Source organism: Azolla caroliniana, unplaced genomic scaffold (genome assembly GCF_043228905.1).
Source record: "Azolla caroliniana isolate FFs.n. ecotype wild unplaced genomic scaffold, voAzoCaro1.0.p SCAF_3, whole genome shotgun sequence".
Taxonomy (NCBI): Eukaryota; Viridiplantae; Streptophyta; class Polypodiopsida; order Salviniales; family Salviniaceae; genus Azolla; species Azolla caroliniana.
Window position 1 is genome coordinate 24,916,608 of NW_028230438.1, and position 20,510 is coordinate 24,937,117.

The following is a 20,510-nucleotide window of genomic DNA, read 5'->3' on the forward strand; positions in this document are numbered from 1 at the left end:
ATGTGTGAACAACAACAAAACTTATTTGTCACCTCGCTTTTAAAGTTGCAATATGTAGGACCACAATACATGGTGGGTTTTACATCTCACATATTTCTTTGATAAAAGATAATTCCTTTGATTTTTTATATGTAGATATGAACCTTCTAGAGTATATTATGTTGACAAGTTGACACAAACAAATTAGATGCTTATAGAAATTAAAGAGACCCGTAGTTTTTTGGAAGGCTCAATGATTTGTGACAACAAAAAGCGTAACATCACTTGTTACCAAGGTTCTTTTACTTGAGTTTCTCATGCAAGCTCAGGACCAATCCCCTCTACATAGATTGACTAAACACAACAACCTAATACAACATTCGAGAGCGTCTGACAACCTCGACTAGTATAAAGCTCGGTAATCAAACAACCTTTGAGAGCTTCTGACAACTAACCTTAAATAATATACAAAATGAAGTTTCTACACTACTTCTAGATCTAGGTAAATGACATAGTTGAGAAGTAAATCAGTTTGATGGATGATCACCAACATATTCTCGACTTGAAGTGAATGTCGCATGCATTCTATCTAAGTAGGTTCATAACGACAAAAACATGCAATGGTATGTTTTAAACCAAAGTTGGACAATTGAAGTAAATGCATACAAAATACAAGAATCTTAGCTTGAATATGCATGGATGGCATCAAGTTGGTCATTAAGACTAGAAAATGCAGAAAAGAGTAGCACATTGGGTGCACCATGCAATATAATCCAAAAGTTGGTAAAGTTGTGAGCAGAGTTACAAATTTCATGAAAACGGTCCCAGTAACTGGAGCAACAATGACACTAACACGTAACATTACTGGTTGAAAGCTTCCCCTATCGAATGTGGACAGCTCACCACATGAGAAGGTAAAAAGAAAAAGTTAGTCGAAGTTTTCAAACTCCTAGGTTTTGTTGTGAGTATCATGAGAGAGGGGTCCAAAGGATGGACGAAAAAACGAGGATCATAATCATGTGGGATGAAGACAAGGATGCACTGTAAATTGCTTTTCTTATGTTAGGAGAAGGAAATAAATTATAGAAAAGAAAAGGACAAAAAAGGAGTATGGATTAAATAAAGGAATGGAGCAGAAATGTGAGTCAAAAGCAAAAAAGGCAAAACGCAAAAGCAACCTCTTCTTCTCATGGAAGGAGAAGGAATTGCCAAAAAGGAAGATGTTCGGTACAGAATCAATAGCAGCATATAGACAAGTAGAAAGTTAAATGCAACAGAAGAACAAGACTAAGTAAGAGCAATAAGAGGATATCTCTTTCATCATGACTCCATTGTTGGGATTTGTGATCTTTATTGATGCAATGCAATGCAGTGTTGTGATTGAACCCAAGATTCTTAGCCTGTGATTTTTATGAGGTCTCTCCTCCTCCTTCATATATACTTTGTTATCAATTTCTTATACCCGTATGTATGTTTGTATGTATGTATGTATGTATGTATGTATGTATGTATGTATGTAGTTTTTATTGGAAATGGTAGACAATTGTTTTGTTTTGTATTGTTAGTTTCTTATTTAGTTAAGATAGATTACTAATGTTATAATTATTTGAAATTTTGGGAATAGAAGATGTATGATCATAGGAATAGGTGTATATATTGTATGACATAGGAATAGTAACAGTAGTTGGGAAATGCTAATGATTTGTTTTACTAAGTATATCTTTGTCATTAACAGAAATAGAACTTCATTCCATCTACCTCTCAAGGCGCTTTACCAAAATGAAGGTAAAACCTCTTTTTTTTTTGTGAAAACTCCAATTATATTAATCATATTGACACATGGAAATACATGTTGGTGATTAGAGTGTGACAATATCAAACCCATGTGTCCCTCACTTCAACATGAGGTGTATCTTAACGTGAGCTTCATTGGGCATTCCTAATCTTCAGTATCAATGTGGCTCTTTGCGACCTTCCTTTTTATTGTGTATCAATTTGGCTAAATAGTATATTTAAGAAACTGAAAATTGGATGAATGTTAGGTTCTCTAGTTTTTCATGCATGGGTAGACTACACACAAATCCCTTTTTTCCTCCTATTTATACATCCAAATGGTCTTAAACATTGCATTTCTAGAACTAGTTCTTGATTACTTGGAGCTCTTGAAGTGTATGAAAGAATTTTGCTATTGTTGTTTTTCTGTCTTAAATATTGCATCAAATTTCCTTTTGGTATGTACTTCTAACCTACATGAAAACCATAGAACTCTATTGGTCTTCCTCTAGACTCTAGGATCATTGCATAATATGTGATTAACACTTCGTTGAACTCGCTCACACAAGTTAGATGTTGAGATAGCATCATGGCATCATCACCAAGCTTGAGGATATGCAAGGTATACAATGAAACCTGGAGGAGGACGAATATCATTTGCTTCTCATATCCGCAGCATATAAGTTAATTCAGAAAAAGTATGATCACTTCTTGTACGGTCATAAAAATCAAAATGTCATACTCAAATCTCCACCAAGAAAGGATGAATGCTAACGAGCATGCATTATTTTCAAATATCAAGAAGGCTATTTTATGACAATTTACCAAGGTTATTTCTATTGCCAAAATCTTATCGAAGTGTCATACTCAAATCTCCATCAAAAAATGGTGCGCACTTAAGACCATGCATTATTTTCACATATATGATACTTTACCAAGGTTAATTTTATTACCTGAAACTTTTCTTTATACAGCCAGCCATTCAATAGGACATTCATCTCAACCTTTGCTTTTGAAACATTAAATGGTCATAACGTGCTTTCTACATTTGCTCATTTAGTTCTTGAAACAATTGGGAAGAAGAAGAGGACAATGAAAACCACAGGATTGCCTCAACAAAGAATAAATGAAATAATGAAGATCTCTCATGAAAGAGAGTTGTTAGTCCCATTTTGGTTCAAACAAGTTGCTAGTATTCCCAAACGGTTGCTTTCTATTCCTGGATAGCTTGATAAAGCAAACATGGTAGCATTGAAAGTTCATTGGTAGAATATCCTCTACAAGTTCAATAATACATTATCAAGTATTCGTTCTACATCACAACTATTTGAGATTACAATCTGAGGTATAATTTGATATTCCATTATGCATACCTCATGAATGTGTTCATATAGTAAATATAAGGGTCACATTCTACATTATCTACATCAAGAATTCCCCATTTCCCAGGAAGATACTCAAAACTTCAACATGGGATGCGTCGTCGCATTACCTTATACAAAACAAAACAAAAATTAAATTTTATAAAAGACTGTTATGGCCTATCACACATGGTAAAAAAATCACAATTATTTATGTTAGCTCATCAATGCAACTAACAACAGAAAAAATAGCATCTTAAAACTGAATGGCTTCAACAATAATCATGAATAACCAACTATCAAGGATGATCACTATGAAGTGTCCCAAACTATGACCAATCATTGCATAGTATCAATCAATCCTAGAAAAGGCACTAGTTGCTCTCCTACCATGTCCATGTATGTTGAATACAAACTCCATGGCTTTCCTCCTTGCCAATCTTTAACATGTCCAGAAAAGTTAGTTATCCAAACATCAATTAAGCCCAACACTAAAGTTGCCTCACCAAAGACCGAAGGTGCTTCCTTTACTCTATCATAACCCTAAACCCTATGAGAAGGGTGGTGAGATCATAGCCCACAAGGCTAGGATGTAAACCCTTTGCAGTGTCTTGGTTGAGACCCTTTTGTGTGGCGTTAATTGATTTATATCAGAAGTGATGGGGCCAAATAGAGTAGTGATTGCTCTTTCTTGATGAGCTCATATAGTGATATTGTATCATAGAGGGCCTGCTATGATGCCTTTCATTTAACATTCTACGCCCTTTTACTCTATCGTCCTAGGAACAACCCGTGCACATGTGCTTCAAATCTAGTTGAATATGAGATGTCTTCTTCCTCACAAGGAATTGGAAGAAAGCTATTTCTTACCTGTGTACAAATTCTCCACTTTCCTTATCATACCAACAATTTGTGAGGCTCTATGAATCAAGGACATTCCCAATAAAGCATGTCATTCTATACTTCAAAACAATACACATCAACTGTCTTGAGTAAATGGGTTCTTAGACAATACTTAACATTCATATCATTTTGACACCTATTTTCACATTGAGGCCTAGATATGCATGATCTACAGCCAATAAATTCTACTAGAGACAGAAACTTCTCATGTCAGGTAGAATATATGGAGGAGATCCAATAAACTAATAAACTGCTTGCACATGCCTTCCAACATGTCTAAGTATCTCATCTTGTCCATGGTGAAAAACCATATGTATTCGTCATGCAAGCAAATATTATGATATCATCTTATAATGGTGAAAATTCTGATTCTCCATGAGGTGTAAACCTCAATTAGGTAGGTGCAAAGTAGAAAATGAGGTGTTAACCTTAACTCTCTGAGATCGCCTCTCTAACTTCATATCCATATATAAAAAGGCCTTCAGTTTTGTATTGGGACTTGTGAAATGCTAAGCCATTCAGCTGATTAGATCACTTGAACGCATTTAAGTGATGTGTCTCATCCAGAGTTTATTGCCAGAGAGAGAGAGAGATCTTTTTAACGTCCATGGGAAACCGATTGTGACCTTTAGGCAGCCTAACCCATGGCAAGGATCGAACTTCAGAGAGAGAGGGAAGGATTTGAATTGTCTTTGTAGATCCAAAACCTGTAGTTCGATGTTAGGACTTGTTATGCAATGCAGAGTCAGATTGACAATTAGATCACTTCAACCCATTTATTCGTTCAAGTCTAATCAATTTTCTCCCTCTACAGTTTGACAAGTAGCTAATTTTATTCTCAGGGATATTCCTCAGTGAAAAAGATGTTAGAAAAGTACCATGTCACAGTACACAATGTATTTGCGGCATATGGATCATTTGTAGCAGCTCATCCCCTACCACCGTTCTTGTATGTGGATTACATATAAATTCATTTCTTCTCTAACTTGTCAAACTCTTGATTTACAATGGGTATTCCCTGCATTAAATATGACTATCAGGATTGGAATACTCCTATTAGGATCCTTATGTATTGGGCTCTTGAGAGCAAAGGAGGAATCCAACATCGAAAACCTATGGGTTGATCAAAATTCTAGGATTGTACCTGAAAAACATGACTATGATTCCTAGTAAGTAATATCTCTAAGTAGACAATTTTTCTTTTTTTATTAGAGTGAAGTTTCGCTCCTTATTTCAAAACGTCAGCATATAATATACTGTTTTTTTACATTGTCAATGACACAGTTTTGGAGGTATTTCTCGCAAGCAATCAGTAGCTATCACTATGAAGGATTTTCCAGATAAGAATTTGAACAATCTTGGACAGGCCATGGATGTGTTGACATCATCTATAAAACCCCTTTATGATGAACTTACTTGGAACTTTTCAGAACCAGACCAAATTCAGGTTGAGCTTCGCCAGGTATATTCTTTGGACATCATTCCCCATCAGAAACATCTATCATAATACAAGTATGGAAGCTAAATATAGTTTAATACATCAAAATGTCTTTAAATCTCGCACAAATCCAATATCTACTCTTTTTTTATTTACTTCATTATCAGTACATACCAATGTATGATGCCTCTTACATTTGTTATACCAATAATCCAAGATGATCCATCTTTCCATAAAAGTGATTAGCTTTGCTCTTTGTAAAAGAGCTCCCAAAGTTCAAGTATAATATTCTTCATTGTCAGCCATAACTACTGGTATCTGTAAGAAAAGGCAAGACATGAAATAAATAGGCCCCAAGGAGCAAGAAAGTCACAATTATGTGCTCCTTTCGCATGTTATAGATATAACAAATCCAAGTATCTGATGTGTTCTCTACATAAACTGTGTAAGTTCAAATACAATCATATGTTGTGAACATTTCAGAAATAGCTTTGAATGCAAGGTGATTACCTGGTCATTCAGTGTGAGATACTCCTCTGCAAGAATACCTACAACATGTTTTGAAAAGATTAGAATGCAGACCAAAATAACATATAGAAGGATTGAAAACAAACTTCTATATACAATCAAGTGACATATTTTAAATAAGTTTTCAATCTATTATGTCAAGTGACTTATATTTTTTTATCTGCAGCATGATTTCTGCGAACGTCCTTTCATCCCAAAAACTCTAAGAACTGGAACTGATCCAAACGTATACGGAAATTGGTATGTGTGGGGATATCGGTCCATATCAAGATGTTGTTTGGATACAGTTGGATTATTTATTGGCACAAATCTCAGCAAATATTATCTTCCTGACAACTGGGGATTTGACATTCTTCCCTGCTACAAGCTTTCTCCAATGGACTGCTTCCAAGAAGGAAAGGCTTTTGACTATCCCCAGGCCTTACAACAGCTTGAACAGCTAGGTGTTTTGCAGATCCCCTAAAATAAGCATAATTTAAGTTGAGGATGTCTTCACAAGAACACATGACCTTTTTCTTATTTTTGTGGATGGAAGCTAACTGTAAACTAACAAACTTTACAAAACCGTCTATGAAAGTGACTTCAATTTTACTGTACAATACACCCTCACTTTATGTTGTTTTTTTATGTTTCCTATAGAAACAAAAGCTAAATGAATCCAAGTAGCTTTACAATAAAGTTTTTCCTTTAGAGGACAGTCTTTCATGGTAAACATGGACACATGTCATGTAGATGAGAGTGTGTTTTAGCCTCCACATTAAGATTTCAAAGTTCTGAACTTCTTTGCAGTTATAATAAATGCCACCCTGAATGCAACTTTGAATCAACTAGTAGTGGGAGTTGAGAAGCTTACAAACAATTTATGCTTCAATCAGTTGCAAACTAAACTGAAGAGCAACCCCAAAAGTATCGGTGTGACAGCCACATTGTCACAAGAAGAGATTGAAAGTGTAAGAACTTACAGTATAAAGGTTAGATATGTGGTTTGATCATTGCTATTAATTGCTGACATTGAAAGTTCCAACACTTTACAGATATTGACAGGTATTAAGACAGTTATAATATTTTTTGCCTCTTGGGGTTACAATTGGAGACCCTCATATAAGAACATGAGCAATGAAGAGGTCAGTCCAAGCTTTCAAAACATAATAGGCTTGAGCTGAGGCTTAATCATGATTTCTTATTTATTTTTCGAATTATGTAGATTCTTAACTATTTCAATAAGGCCATAGACTTCTCAAAGAACACAAGTATCACCAATCCAGCTGTAAGAAATCATTTTTTTCTGAAGTAAAGAATGTGTCGTTTTTTAATTAAGTGACAAACTGTAAGTGCAGGTTAAATTACCATCCCTTCACATCCAAATTCTTCAAATATTCAGAAACTTAACAAACATTTATAGATAGAGAGATGGGTGGAGTTCAGGCATTCATGCTAGTTCAAGAGAAATCAACACATGAACAAAATCCACTTGTTATTATTCATATGATTACCATTATTACAGGTACAATACTGCATAACTGAACACAGACCCTGTTGTTTGACATGGTTTGGAGCAACTTCACCAGTCGAAGCTTCTTTTGGTAGTGTGAATTATGATCAATCCGGGGAAATATCCAAGGTAACTAAAAGACATGTACTTTTGTCATTTGCTTTGTCTAGTTTTTCTAAGCAGACTTGATCATAATAATTAGATTGGATCCTTGAGGTGGGGAGCCAACAACTGGAACCAGAACCACCCCTTGTGGGTAGAGTATATTGCAACAAGGCTCAACACCAGTTTCAATGATGAGCAAAGGAAGAGCTTGGTCCTTTCCTGGGAAAACCTCATGGTTAAAAATCTTTCCCCATTGCATGCCAACAGAGATGGTACAAACTTTAGCGCAGGAGCTATCTTTGAAGATTATCAGGTCCAGTTCACAATATGGGTATGTATTAGGATCAGTTAAAGGTAACAATTGCATGTAATGAATTGATCTGAAATAAATGTTTCTTAGGAGGTGCTGCCTATTCAAGAATATTTATTCTCATTGACTATCTAGTTCACTATAACTGCTGAGTCATTACAGTGCCGTGAGTTCAGATAACTTTTGAGAGGGATGAACTATGGACCTTGCAACAGTAAACAACCTTCAACATTCTGATAATCAATTAGAATTGGCCCTGTACATACATCTCAGTACATATTACAGTTTCCAATATACTGAGTAACAAAAAATGGTATATGTAGAAAGAATATCAAAACTCCTAGCCTAAGTACATTATTGAATTAGTTTTATGTACAATGAACATTATCCAATATCAGTTTAAGAAAACATTGACATGTAGAGACAATATCAAAACTCCTTTTCCATGACTAAACGGAAGTAACAGAATAAAAAGATTTAACTTCGCATTTAAATGCCACGAAACAGGAATCAACATACCCCATTCAGAAGCATCTTCATTCATAATTATGTTGGGTGATATGTAGCAGTACAAAATGTAATACAGACAACAAAATTGTTTTAGGTATCCTTTTCTTATCTTGTACGGATTATAAACTGAATATATAACCTGAATGTGAATATATATGCTAAAATAACACAGATCCAAAATGTCTTTTTAAACCAAATTTCAGTCAGTTCAAGGAAAGTTCCAAAAAACATGGAGTGAGATCTTATTGTTCAGAAATTCCAGGGTAATAAGAAAGCATTTCAGCATGTGTATTATTAGATCAATTTTGATCCTGAAATTTTTGTTTTACGGATACACGAGCATGATTGCCATCTCCCAAGGTTTTTATACCTTCCACATCATACCAAATATGTGCATATATATTATGATCACAATTATTTGTGGCTTCAGGTTATCGATACTGTGTAAGACAGAGAGATAGAAATAAGAGTAAACGTGATATTAATGTCATCAAAGGGCCAAAACGCCCTATGAGACCAAAAGTTACATCCATTTGAAACTAACGGAGAGAGTGCATGTGGGTGTCGGTGTGCTTGCATGTACACAGAGGTCGATAGAGGATGTACTACAAGATGCAAATAATGTTCCCATTTGGCAAATTATTTTGAGTGCTGGATTGGTATTTATTTACTCAGTCGCATGCTTCATCAACATTCGTCATCGCATTCACTCACATGCATGGCTTGCCCTCATGGTAATAGAATATTTTCAATAACCCACTCTTGAAATTCTTATGAACTTCATTAGCTGAATTACATAAAAATAAAATTTTGGAATTTTGATTATTAGGGAATTATTGTAGTCTTGTTCGCAATAATTGCGGGTTTCGGTCTAGTATCAGCTCTCGGCATAAAGCTCTCTCCTTTATCAGGATCAGTTGTACCATTCCTTGCTCTTGGTCTTGGTAAGTACTAAGCAGCTGCACTTAAAGCTTTTTAAACTTTGTTCTTATCATTTATTTGGTATCACCTTTAATGCCATCAGTAATTTGCATTAAGATGACGTATTTGCCACTACCATATGCTCAAGCGAAGCTCTTTTTGGCTTGCTCTTTACCCTCTGCATAATAAATGCAGTTGAATGTTGTAGAAAAATATCAATTTAACTTGGGCTGGGATCTATGAAAACTTTATTCATCAGAACCAACAATGTTTCCCTCCAGAATTCCTTTAGCATTTATTACATTTTAAAATCTTTGCATTCCTTTTGCACATCGTCATGGGTCATCTTAAAATGGCTTCATGGAAATCAATATGAATCTACCGAAACAAACCTTACCGATTACTGCTCAGCATGATTCCATTTATAGCAGACATGAGTGATATCAATGTATGAACTCCATCGAGATCATGCAATTTCTCTTTTATGATAGAAACAGAGGATGGAAACACTCAGCAATTTTCAGATGATCTACTTGATGTCAACTCATAAACAGACATCATTAAATGGGCAAAGCTGATGAGCCCTACATTTTGTTGCATCTAAAGTGTCATAATTGCTAGCTAAATATAAACTACATAACTAAGTTTGTTATGTCAATGTGTTGAATATTTCTACTTAGTATTCCAAGCTCAACATTTGTTACGCTAGTAATGATGTGTTCTAAAACAGGGATCGATGACGTATTTGTTTTGGTCAATATGTTGAGAATATACATGGAAAAAAAGATGTATGCTTTGGATGCCCCCAGCTTGATAATACCAAAAGAGGAAATGAGATTAATTGTCGCCCATGCTGGACCTTCTGTGGTTCTAACAACATTATCTGTCCTTGCATCATTTTTTATTTCATCTGTGGTAAGCCACATCTACACACTTATGCCTTTTCATTTTAGCACTTTATTGTATTCCTTCTAAACAAAAATCAACATAAAATAATAGAATTCCTCAGTGCTTGCATCACTTTAATCTTCAGAAACACAACTAAAAGTTTGGATATTCTAAACATTTGTATCACTAAATGGTTATATAATGCAAAATAGACACCAATACCTGTAGTTCGATGGTTTTGTTGGCAAATGGGCATTACCGCTATGATCCATACATTTGGAATGCTGCTCATCTTTATCCCAATAATGTCATTGGATGCACGGCGCATGAAGGTGCTTTTCTGTGTATATCTTCTTGGCATCATGCTTGAATATTTTCTACTTTAGGTGTCTAAATCCTGATTGAAATATCTTGGCAGACTGGAATATCTGATCCTTTACTTTGGATGTTCTGTGGCATGAAAGGTAAACGATAGATAGATCATATTTTTCAATGCTTTCCTGGTAAGTATTCAGTGCACCGAATTATTATCTGCAGCAGAACCAAAAGAGAACAATGAAATCGAACATATTCACGATGGATATTCAGCAAAAACTCCAATATCAGTTGCAGTTGTGAAGTACTATGCACCATTGTTCAAGTATAATAGTTTCAAAATTATCATGGTAAAAACTTTTCCTCTCAGAAGTAGGAATAACGTATATATAGACCAATATATTCTTGTTGTAGAATTCAGATCAGCAGCAGGGAACAACGGATATATAAACCAATCTATTCTTGTTGTAGAATTCAGATCAGGAATGTCTTAGCATTGATTTAACTTTCGAGAAACCATATTATTTTACTATTAATTTGCATACTATTATATCTTTGCAGACACTTCTTTTTGCAGCAATACTAGGCATATGTACCTATTTTGGATTTTGGAAAGTACAACATGGCTTAAATCTCTCAGACATCACTCTCAAAGGTAACCTTGCCACATCACAGTAGGTCCCCAAAATGTAGATCTAGTGGTGAAGCTAAAATATCACTGACAAAGTCATAGTTGTGTAACGTGTTATGACATACAATATGCATATGTGTACCTTACAGTGTCCAACAGTATAGTGTATTTATGGTATATTAAGATTTATCTTCTATGCAAAGATTAATACAGTGAAAAGATATTTAAGTTTCAATAACTTCTTCAAAATTGTAAAATTTAGAAAGTAAATATACATTTTAAAATGTTCAAAAAGCTACTATGATGTCTCTTAACTTTGGTCATAGTTATCATAATCGTTATGTGATGAGTTATCAGACATAACATCATCACTATCATATTCTTCCTTGGTGTATGTAGTAAATACAAAATCACCATCACTATCATATTGAGGATCTTTAACCTTTTCTTGTCCAACATTTGAAGTTCTTCATGTGGGTGTGCCTCTCGAATTTCTCAGCTACCAGAGTGAGAGACATCCTTAGATCAGTGTCCTCGAGCATTTTATAAGTTAGCCTATAATTTTTCTTCTTCTTCGCTTTTTGGCTTATTTAAAATTTTAAGTATCTTCCAGGTCAAGAACTCATCTACAGTAACCTGTCTTGGTTCCTCCATGTTTTACATGGGTTTCAATAAGCACATGTTGGAACGACATTACACTAACACTCCAGTTGATCAGTGCTAAATCTATTGCACATATTTATAAGAAAATGCACTCCATTTTTTCTCACGTGCTATCATTGATCAATTTTGAGGAACCTTAATCCCACTTTTTGAAAATGTTCCCCAATTTTTGCAAGGCGTTCCTCTAATCTTGTAAGAGGTCCAACTTGTGTATTTTCCTAGGTCCCAAAACGGGAATTCTATCTAGGGAATGAACTTTGCAAAGAAAAACCCAAACAAATTTATACTTAAGTTCCAAACATTTGGTAAAACCAAATAAACATGTGTTTTTCAAAAATATAGTTAGAATTGCACGTTTGAAGGTTAATGCGGAAACATAAATAAATCATGCTGCAGTTATGTCTCCATGCATACAGGGTCTTACCAGCATGATTATGCTAAGTTGACTGAGAGAAGCTATCCACAATATGATCTTGTAAGGGATATTCTTTGGAATTTCTGTTAAGGAAAGACATATGTACATTTCACAAAGGATGAGATTCCTGATTTTTCTGTCTTTAGTATCTTGTAACAGAAAATATTGAAGATTATGCAAGTGTTCAAACGAAGCTTCTGGATGTATATGATAGACCAGAAAATAATTTGTCTACATTCCTAGATTCTTCAAGCAAAGTAAGATTTCCATTTTATGTTAATAACATTATCTATTGTGAGATAATTGTGCTATTTAATGCGTGCAAGAAAGAAAGCATCTAGAAATCAATTGTACATTGTAGAGCTGCCTCTTTGAGTTTGGTAAGCATTTAAATTTTCCAAAAAACAAAAAACATGCTCATTTCTACGAAAACTAAAACAATTAAAAGTCTTATATCATTACATCAAGAACCAACTTGAATGAGCAGGACACAGAAATAACAGGTAGACAGTCTATAACTGAGAATTAAGGCTGAGTCTGACCTCACATATCATTCTGCTATTGATCTCTGTGTTCCCAAAAGAGTAAACATTTCCTAACCATATCTGAAAGTCCCTGATATAGAGGCAACACGTTTGCATTAATTTCATGCGAAGTTGTAACAGCTAGCTTAAAATAAATTCTGTTCCATAGTTGTTAATTTGCAAAGCTTTTCTTTGCAGATATTGGATTATACATGGCTTCAAAACTTGTATGCATCCACAAATTTGACTCTAAACATAGCATACCCATTCTCACCACAAAATTTCAGCAAGCTGGCACAATCATGGTCTACATCACCACTGGGTCAAGATCGTTTCCTTCCTTTCTCTTTTATAAACTCTTGGACCAAGTATTGTTGTACAATAATGTATATCAACTGTTTCCAAGTAAAGATGATTTCATATCTTGGTGTTTGTTAACAGGAATATTCTCCCTCCAAGATCTTTATTGTGAAAATAGCTCTACAGGACAGCAAACAAGCTGCTTTGCTGAGCAAGAATCTGCAGATTGGAGTATAACGGCTACAAAGACTGTGGTACACTTCCCTTTCAGTTTGTTGAAATTTGCTGCCATTGAAGAATGCATATCTATAATGCAATATCTAAATTTGGTTAGGTCAAACTAAGCCAGAATATTGGCATACTATCTAATCTTCATCCATTCTTAAAGAGTAGTTAATAACGATAAGCTCTTGCAAGGACTAGCATATAATCCTGCTTAGTATTTTTTTGCAAGTGGATAAAACTTGCCTCTTAAGGTGAATGAGTTATCATATGAAGTTTACATCGTATATGACATTATGAAAATACCTATCTTATTTTCCAAAACATTTAATTTGAAGATTGTGTTAAAGACTACTTGCCCTGAATCTTGACCATAACAGGAAAAACCCATACAGACTTCAAAATATACTCCAAAAATTAATATCACTACATCATCACCATCATATATGATATTATTCATGTCATCTGCCAAAAATAACTGCATGCAAGACATGTATTCCAACCAAGCACAGAACGTCAAGATTTTTTTCCTTTGTTCCAACCAAGAGCAGAGAGTCAAGATTTCTATCCTCATCACATTTGCAATCGTAACAATGACCAGTGTTCAGATGAACAGTTTCAATGTTCTAATGCTTTACTTTATGGTCAGGTTTTCACAACCAATTTGGGGTCTAGCACAAAAAACAACATCGAGATGATAAAACAAACTCGAAAATCACTAGATGACATGAATACTGTATATTTCAATGGGACAAAAACTTTATACATGTATGGATATCCATTTCTCTTTTATGAACAGTACCTACACAGCTCTCATGATCTTTACATGGTGGTCGGGTTTGCCCTAGGTATGCTCTTTCAACACTAAATATATGATCAGAGCTTTTGTTACAGTCATTTTACTTAATATTACATGTAGATATATCCCATTAATAAACCATGTCGCACACATTTGCTTCCAGGTTCACAATCATCCTATCTAACCAGTTGTTTGTCTATGCACTCTTTGGGTTCCAAAGTGAAACTAATCTAAAGCCAAGAATTACAACCACGCCAATTAAAAGAACATGGCATTTAAAGACAATTAACAAAATGAGGGCAAAGATGCAACACAGAGAATTGAAGTATCACACATATTTCATACCTAATGAGTGTTTGTGTGTGCAGTGGGTGTTTTCTTTGCAGTTTTGATCTTCCAGTTTAGTTTTACTATATCCTTCATTATTGCAATTCTTTTGCTGGTCGTGGACATTGAGGTGTATGGGTTTGTGTATATTTTAGGAGCAGAATTGAATGGTAAACGCAATTAATCCTTTGTATTAAACTAGAACCGTTCATGCCTTTTAGAATCTCTAATGCTTTTTACGTACATATTTTGTATCAGCATTGTCACTGGTCAACCTGGGCATAGTGGTGAGATTTTCTTCATTGAAAGCATTATGTCTCCGTTATGAATGAAAAAGAAGCTGATTGATGCACCTTTATGCAGATCGGTATGGCTTCGGAATTTACCTACCTAGCAAGATCATTTCTATTATTTGATGGAACAAGAACTGAAAGAATACAAAAAGCACTGGCATGGACATTTGAACCTCTACTGCATGGTCTGGGAACCCAAGTCGTAGCCACACTACCACTCCTCTTACTCAAGTGAGTGTTTTATATACATTTTTTCTTGTTGCATTTTCTGAAATTTTAAGATTGATCCTCTAACACCATGTGCCAAATTTTAATTGTTGTCATGATGTTTTGACATAAAACATGATCTAAAAATGTTGTGCAACATATAACTTACAGAGTTAAACGTCATTTATTTAGACCAAAAATCAATCATGTACAAATGAAAGACAAAATATGTAAGTTTTTCCAATTGATTGCACATAAAGTTGCCTGTAATAAAAGATATAAGGGGTGCCCATCTGCCATATTCCTATCTGAAGTTTTGAAGTTCAACTTGAACATCAACTTAGTCCAAACCTTTGTGGCCTCAATAAATTTATAAAAACAGTCTTACTTGGGACACTAACATACATTTTTTTTCTGTGTCTTATAGATTTCACGCATTTCGAGTGTATTATTTTGGGATGTTCACCATCATGGGGATACTTGGTTTTCTGAATGGATTTGTGATGTTGCCCATAATTCTCTCATGGATTGGACCCCCAACATTGAGACATATGGATGAGGGGACTGTTTTACAAAGCATAGAACCCCAGAAAAATGGTAGAAAAGAAGAAGAACAGTATTCTCTATGAGCATATCCATGCATAATAGTTATCACAGTATTGTACATGCCTAACTGTCTCTCTTGTTTTCTATTATTTTATCAACTAATAAACAGTTGGTATTCATGCTAAGTCAAATAAAAATGCAATATTTTTGTAAAAAATTGATGGATGTTACCAATAGGAAGCCAAATTCTATCATTACAGTTTTAAATAAGATTTTTCCCTGTTGGATTTGCAATATATTAACAGTTTCCATCAAATATTATTAATAGTTTTCTTATGCCAGATTGTTAGCCATAAAAGCCTTTACTCGACCTCAATCATACTTGGACAAAGAAATGTGAGCTCCATTGGAAGTCAGGATGGTCAATGGTTAATATAATTCTTGCAATATATTACATTTCTGTCTGTCCATATTCTTTTTGTTTTCCTCTCTCTTTTGCAGTAAATTACTAGTAATTTCCATCAATGTCAAACTGAAACTAGTAAAGCCGTACCCCATTCACTCATGACTCAACAAGGACCCAGTCAAAGTACGCCCATAGTACAGATTGTTAATATGGGTTTGTAAGATAGACCTCCGGCAATGGTAATCCATTAGATGGACTCCAATATCGAATAGATTGATACACGATTCCCTCTAATTGTGACACACACTCAAGCACCATGAACTACAACTAGTAATATGAGGTAATCCAAACCCACGAACTTACACTAATATGGTGGTAGATACCATTTTAGCATTGAGATAACTAAGAAAAGAGAAACAAATCAAAACCTTCTTACAGCTAGTTAAAACATCAATTAAGCACAGAGAGAGAGAGAAGACGCAATTGAGTATGAGAGCAACACTTCCAAGTTAACTCTTAGCTTATACCTTACATGGTTAGAGAGTAAAAAGGAATTAGATATGCTAAGCTTAAGATTCTCTCCCAACAACAGAGATATTACAATAGCTTAGGGTGGGTTACCTTGACCAACAACCATTTTGTAAGTGCTAAACATAAGGTTTATATATGTTAGAGGGGAGGCTGCTTACAATCATTGCCATGTGGCTCATAAATGGGTTTTACATTTAAACGGTGACCACTTAAGGGCAAAAGTCACTAGTTATTTTTATTCTAGATATGCCCTAACTCTAATTCCACAAAATTTGACACTATGAACTATCAGATATCACATGCCCCTCAGCATAAGGCTAATCAAATGGCACATCCATGAGACAATGTCTCTGGAGTGAACCAACCTCCAATGTCCCAAAAAAGCAAACGTCCAACACCAATGTTTGTCCACCATATTTGGTCACTATATGGCGTATTTATTGTCAGTATGTATAGTTATCTGTTATTCGTTGGCAAAATCATTGGTCTAACTAACTCCCGCACCCACTTTTGACCTCAATAGTAGAGCAAGTTCTGTTGGTCAGATGGTCATCACAATTTTCTGTCATTGTATGTGTGTCTTTCGGCCAACTTTGGTAAGTGTCAACAGTATTGTTGGCATCAGTGCCATCATTGCTTATGTTCCCTTGTCAGGCTGGCAAGCACAGCAGCAGCTAGGCTGTGTTGGATGGCCAGGTCATTGCAGATCCAGATTGTAGGTCAAGCCGTTGTGCAACCAGTCTTTGAGGCCTTTGAGTGGGTCAGATCCACCCAACCTAGTTCCCAAGGTCAACGCGCTACCTGATTCTCCATCCAACCTACCAATCCGGTACACCAGTCATACTTAGCAGGACATCTGACCACACTACAACAGCTAGGTTCCTACTCCAAGAGCCCAGCCTTCGCCCCATCAGCCCCCCGCAGTGCAGGTTGGCCACTGGATGCAACAGACCTAACTGTTCTATGTACAACCTAATTACAAACCTACACTAACCCTAACCTTAATCCAGCATTCTATATCAAAAGTTTCGCAAGGTTAGGGAAAGCTTTATAGGGAAGGGAAAAAGGTAGAAGGATAGAGAAGATCATTGAGGAAGAAGAACGATGATTGAGACTCACTCACACTTTTAAGTGCATCACTCTCTTCCACTGAGTTAATTAATGGTTCATTAAGTTCTGTCAATGTTTAACTTGTTCCTTGTTACCTCACGATTAGTACTTGCTATCCAATACGTGTGTGTGTGTGTGTGTGCGCGCACATAAACACCACATTGAAACCAGTTACCATCATGCAATTACAAAGTCTGCCTCATTGAAGTTGAGATACTTAAGCTACACCAAGTGGCCACACTGTCAATCACAACTGGAGAAGCGCACTACTTTCAGAGACGCCCATCAAAATCCATTATCAACATGTATAAGTCACTCATGGGGCATGATGGAGTTCTACTGTGGAGATCGAATAAAGACTTGTGTTTTCCAATAGCAATATTTCGAAGTTATGCAGTGGATTTAATGTTTTATGATAGATCTAAAAATCTACAACAATGTGCCATGTTCTTTCATAAATAAAAACCTCAAATTTTGTTTTGCTACATATAATTAAAAATGACTTCTACAATTTGTACGTGATGTAACTGTCAGAGTTGAGTTCCGAGTACACAGTCAAGAGAAGCTGTATTTCTAAAGATGGAACTTCATTATGGGCTTCATATCATGGTCCATATCATGCTGAAGTCATTATCGACTGAAGGAATAACAAAATTTCCATGCATTTTGTCAGAATCCCAAAACATACTTCCAAGAATGTGTATATAGATCTCAAAATGTCAAAACACATCTGTGTAGGCATTTACCACGCATTTGATTTTAGTGTTTAGAAATAAATGCAGCTTTTGCAGCAGCGTCCACCTTCTCAGTCTTCACAGAGATATGTTGTACGCATGTGACGGAGATGCCAAAAAACTCCAAGTTATGAGGACATGTTATGATATAAATCCCCTTGTGAAGATATATTGTCGGTGTTTATGTAATGCCTTTTTCAATCAAATATAGTACTTACGCAAATATGTATGTTGTGTTTGCTTATCGAAAGCATTTGACTGTAATTTTTTAGGATACAAAGGGATTTTTGCGCACTGTTAGGCACACAATATCATTATTCTGGTAAATGTAGAGTTCAACAAAAATTCCATTTCCATATAAGATAAAAAAAAAATCTTCACCTTCTATTATTTTCTTCTTCCCATTTTTCTTCCTTTGGTTTCTCTACTTTTTTTCTTTTATGGTTTTCTCTTCTTCTTCTCGTTTTTCTCTTCTTTTTCCTTGACTTATTTTCTTTCAGAATACAGCATATTACTCGTCCCACGAAGAAGAGAGCAGCAGGTCACTCTGTGGACTAAAAGAGAATCTATTCAAATCAAAAAAGAGTATATATGAAGTGATCAAAAAATTCTTTTTTTTTTGTCATCGTCAAAAAAGAGGATCTATGAAGTGCTCAAATCATTCTTTTTCTTTGTCATTCATTATCCAAAAAGAGCACATATGAAGTGTTCAAATCCTTCTATTTCTTTGTCATTGTTAAAAAGAGTATGCGTAGTGTTCGTGTTCATTTACCATTACAGTCAATAATGGGAGTGGATGCCCCCGGGGTGGGAGCAGAAGAAGGTGTCTTCATTCAACAGCCTTCTTCTTCAGAGTTTCTCTTTGAATCGTAAACCATATCTCTCTCAGACACACAAACACAAACACAAAAACCAAACAAACAAACATTCAAATTCATTTCCCTTGCTTATTACAGTGAACAGAAGAGGCGAGGCAAGTACCTGGGTGGAAGATGAGCGGTTTCTGTGCATTACATCTGCAGGCAGAAGAAGACCGCGTCATTTCCCATTGTTTTTTTCTCGGAAGCATCACTCTGTGTCTGTGTCTGTGTCTGTGTGTACCTATGTGTCCATAGCCTTTCTTTTTTTCTTGGAATGGTTGTGTCCGAAGAACCCATGCATTGGCCATGTGACCAACTGATCGATTGATTGACCGACCGACCCATGAGAGAGAGAGAGAGAGAGATAGATAGATTATATTGTCATCTTCAGAGGTCAAATATGACCTATGAGACCAAAAATATTACATTTCACGTGATACGTGTGAAAGTGAGTAGTGACTCTTGATGTTCAAGAACTTTACCGATGAATGTTGCAATCGAGAGTGCCCATTGTGGTTATGAGAGGAATTCATGCAAGGATCGGGCTCTGTCAAAAGAGATGTGGAAAGCATGGTCAAATATGATCAAAGGCAGAGCATTGTATCAAAGTGTGATACTCAAACTCGCGAACTTGTTTAGGGCAAAGTGTGCATAGCCGACCACTCTCATCACTTGTGCCCCGACGCCCTATCTCACATCGCAATGCATGTGAGCTAAGTCGCATGGAAGCAATGGTTCGAATGGCAGATAACGGTATGGGCTCTAACATGTATCGATGTGTACGATTTCCCCGTTCCGCAAAGAATATGGTTTTGTAGTTAGGTACAACATGTGTAGTATAATGTGTGAAGTGTGAGCCGCCACATTTGTCCCATGTCATGATACATTGGCGTTACAAAAAGGCCTCATTTATAGTGTAATCTAATGATGCATCACGAAGCAAGTGTCTTGCATCCCATCTACCAAACCATTTTTCTATATCTTGCATCCAACCGAAAACACAACATTTTGCTTTCATGCGTCTTTGGATCTTTTTGCTTGTTTCCCGTGCAATTCTAGGAGTTGTTGATGTGAGGGACTTTTTTGAACCTTAAGCATGTATTCAACAACCCTTTCCATGGCCATGATCTCAATGGGAAGCGATCTCGTCTCAAGGAGGAGGGTGTAGGGTGTTTGTTTCTTAATTTGTAGAAACTTTGTAAGAAATTGTTTTTGGACATTTTCAAACTCTTTCCACATAGATTTAGGGATGCTATCGTCCCATACTTCCACCCATAGATTTAGGGATAACTTTAAAACATTACTATGTATGGAGTATTTACTTCACGTACATAGATCATGGGTGTATGGAATATCTTCCCCTCTCTACTAAATATTGTGCACAAACCTAGGCATGACCACTTTTATTCTAAGTGCTCA

General features: G+C 35.7%; 1 protein-coding gene and 2 long non-coding RNA genes across 6 annotated transcripts; 1 reads left to right on the top strand and 2 right to left on the bottom strand.

Annotated features, from left to right (window-relative positions):
• Nucleotides 1-1,256: 1,256 nt before the first annotated feature.
• On the top strand, nt 1,257-15,704 carry LOC147866805 (uncharacterized). Of its 2 annotated transcripts, none has more exons than XM_087317295.1 (27): nt 1,257-1,395; nt 1,715-1,764; nt 4,859-4,965; nt 5,057-5,185; nt 5,301-5,478; nt 6,149-6,425; nt 6,772-6,932; nt 7,017-7,106; nt 7,187-7,249; nt 7,487-7,603; nt 7,677-7,910; nt 8,987-9,133; nt 9,229-9,343; nt 10,051-10,235; nt 10,421-10,540; nt 10,627-10,672; nt 10,746-10,873; nt 11,085-11,178; nt 12,234-12,292; nt 12,379-12,489; nt 12,955-13,078; nt 13,198-13,310; nt 13,928-14,126; nt 14,446-14,574; nt 14,663-14,691; nt 14,768-14,928; nt 15,332-15,704. In XM_087317295.1, exons 2-27 carry the CDS (start codon nt 1,759-1,761, stop codon nt 15,531-15,533), a joined length of 3,324 nt encoding a protein of 1,107 aa, XP_087173421.1. In that variant the 5' UTR covers nt 1,257-1,395; nt 1,715-1,758; the 3' UTR covers nt 15,534-15,704. The 2 variants fall into 2 exon arrangements, with proteins under 2 accessions (XP_087173421.1, XP_087173422.1); XM_087317296.1 differs by having other exon boundaries at nt 10,749-10,873.
• LOC147866806 (uncharacterized) lies at nt 3,026-19,341 on the bottom strand. 3 transcript variants are annotated; one of them, XR_015529524.1, is made up of 7 exons: nt 19,213-19,341; nt 10,431-10,739; nt 6,129-6,441; nt 5,965-6,002; nt 5,629-5,886; nt 4,837-5,514; nt 3,026-4,280 (listed from the first exon to the last, which is right to left on the bottom strand). It is a non-coding gene; the product is annotated as an uncharacterized LOC147866806 (long non-coding RNA). The 3 variants fall into 3 exon arrangements; XR_015529525.1 differs by lacking the exon at nt 3,026-4,280 and having other exon boundaries at nt 4,824-5,034; XR_015529523.1 differs by lacking the exon at nt 3,026-4,280 and having other exon boundaries at nt 4,824-5,886.
• Nucleotides 17,959-19,118, bottom strand: LOC147866807 (uncharacterized). The gene is made up of 2 exons (XR_015529526.1): nt 19,004-19,118; nt 17,959-18,778 (listed from the first exon to the last, which is right to left on the bottom strand). It is a non-coding gene; the product is annotated as an uncharacterized LOC147866807 (long non-coding RNA).
• Nucleotides 19,342-20,510: the final 1,169 nt, after the last annotated feature.

Bases quoted from the DNA above. Each gene is read 5' to 3' on its own strand.
- LOC147866805 (XM_087317295.1), top strand. The intron at 13,079-13,197 runs GTCAAGATCGTT...GTTTGTTAACAG, and splicing joins ATGGTCTACATCACCACTGG to GAATATTCTCCCTCCAAGAT. The intron at 14,692-14,767 runs GTGAGATTTTCT...ACCTTTATGCAG, and splicing joins TGGTCAACCTGGGCATAGTG to ATCGGTATGGCTTCGGAATT.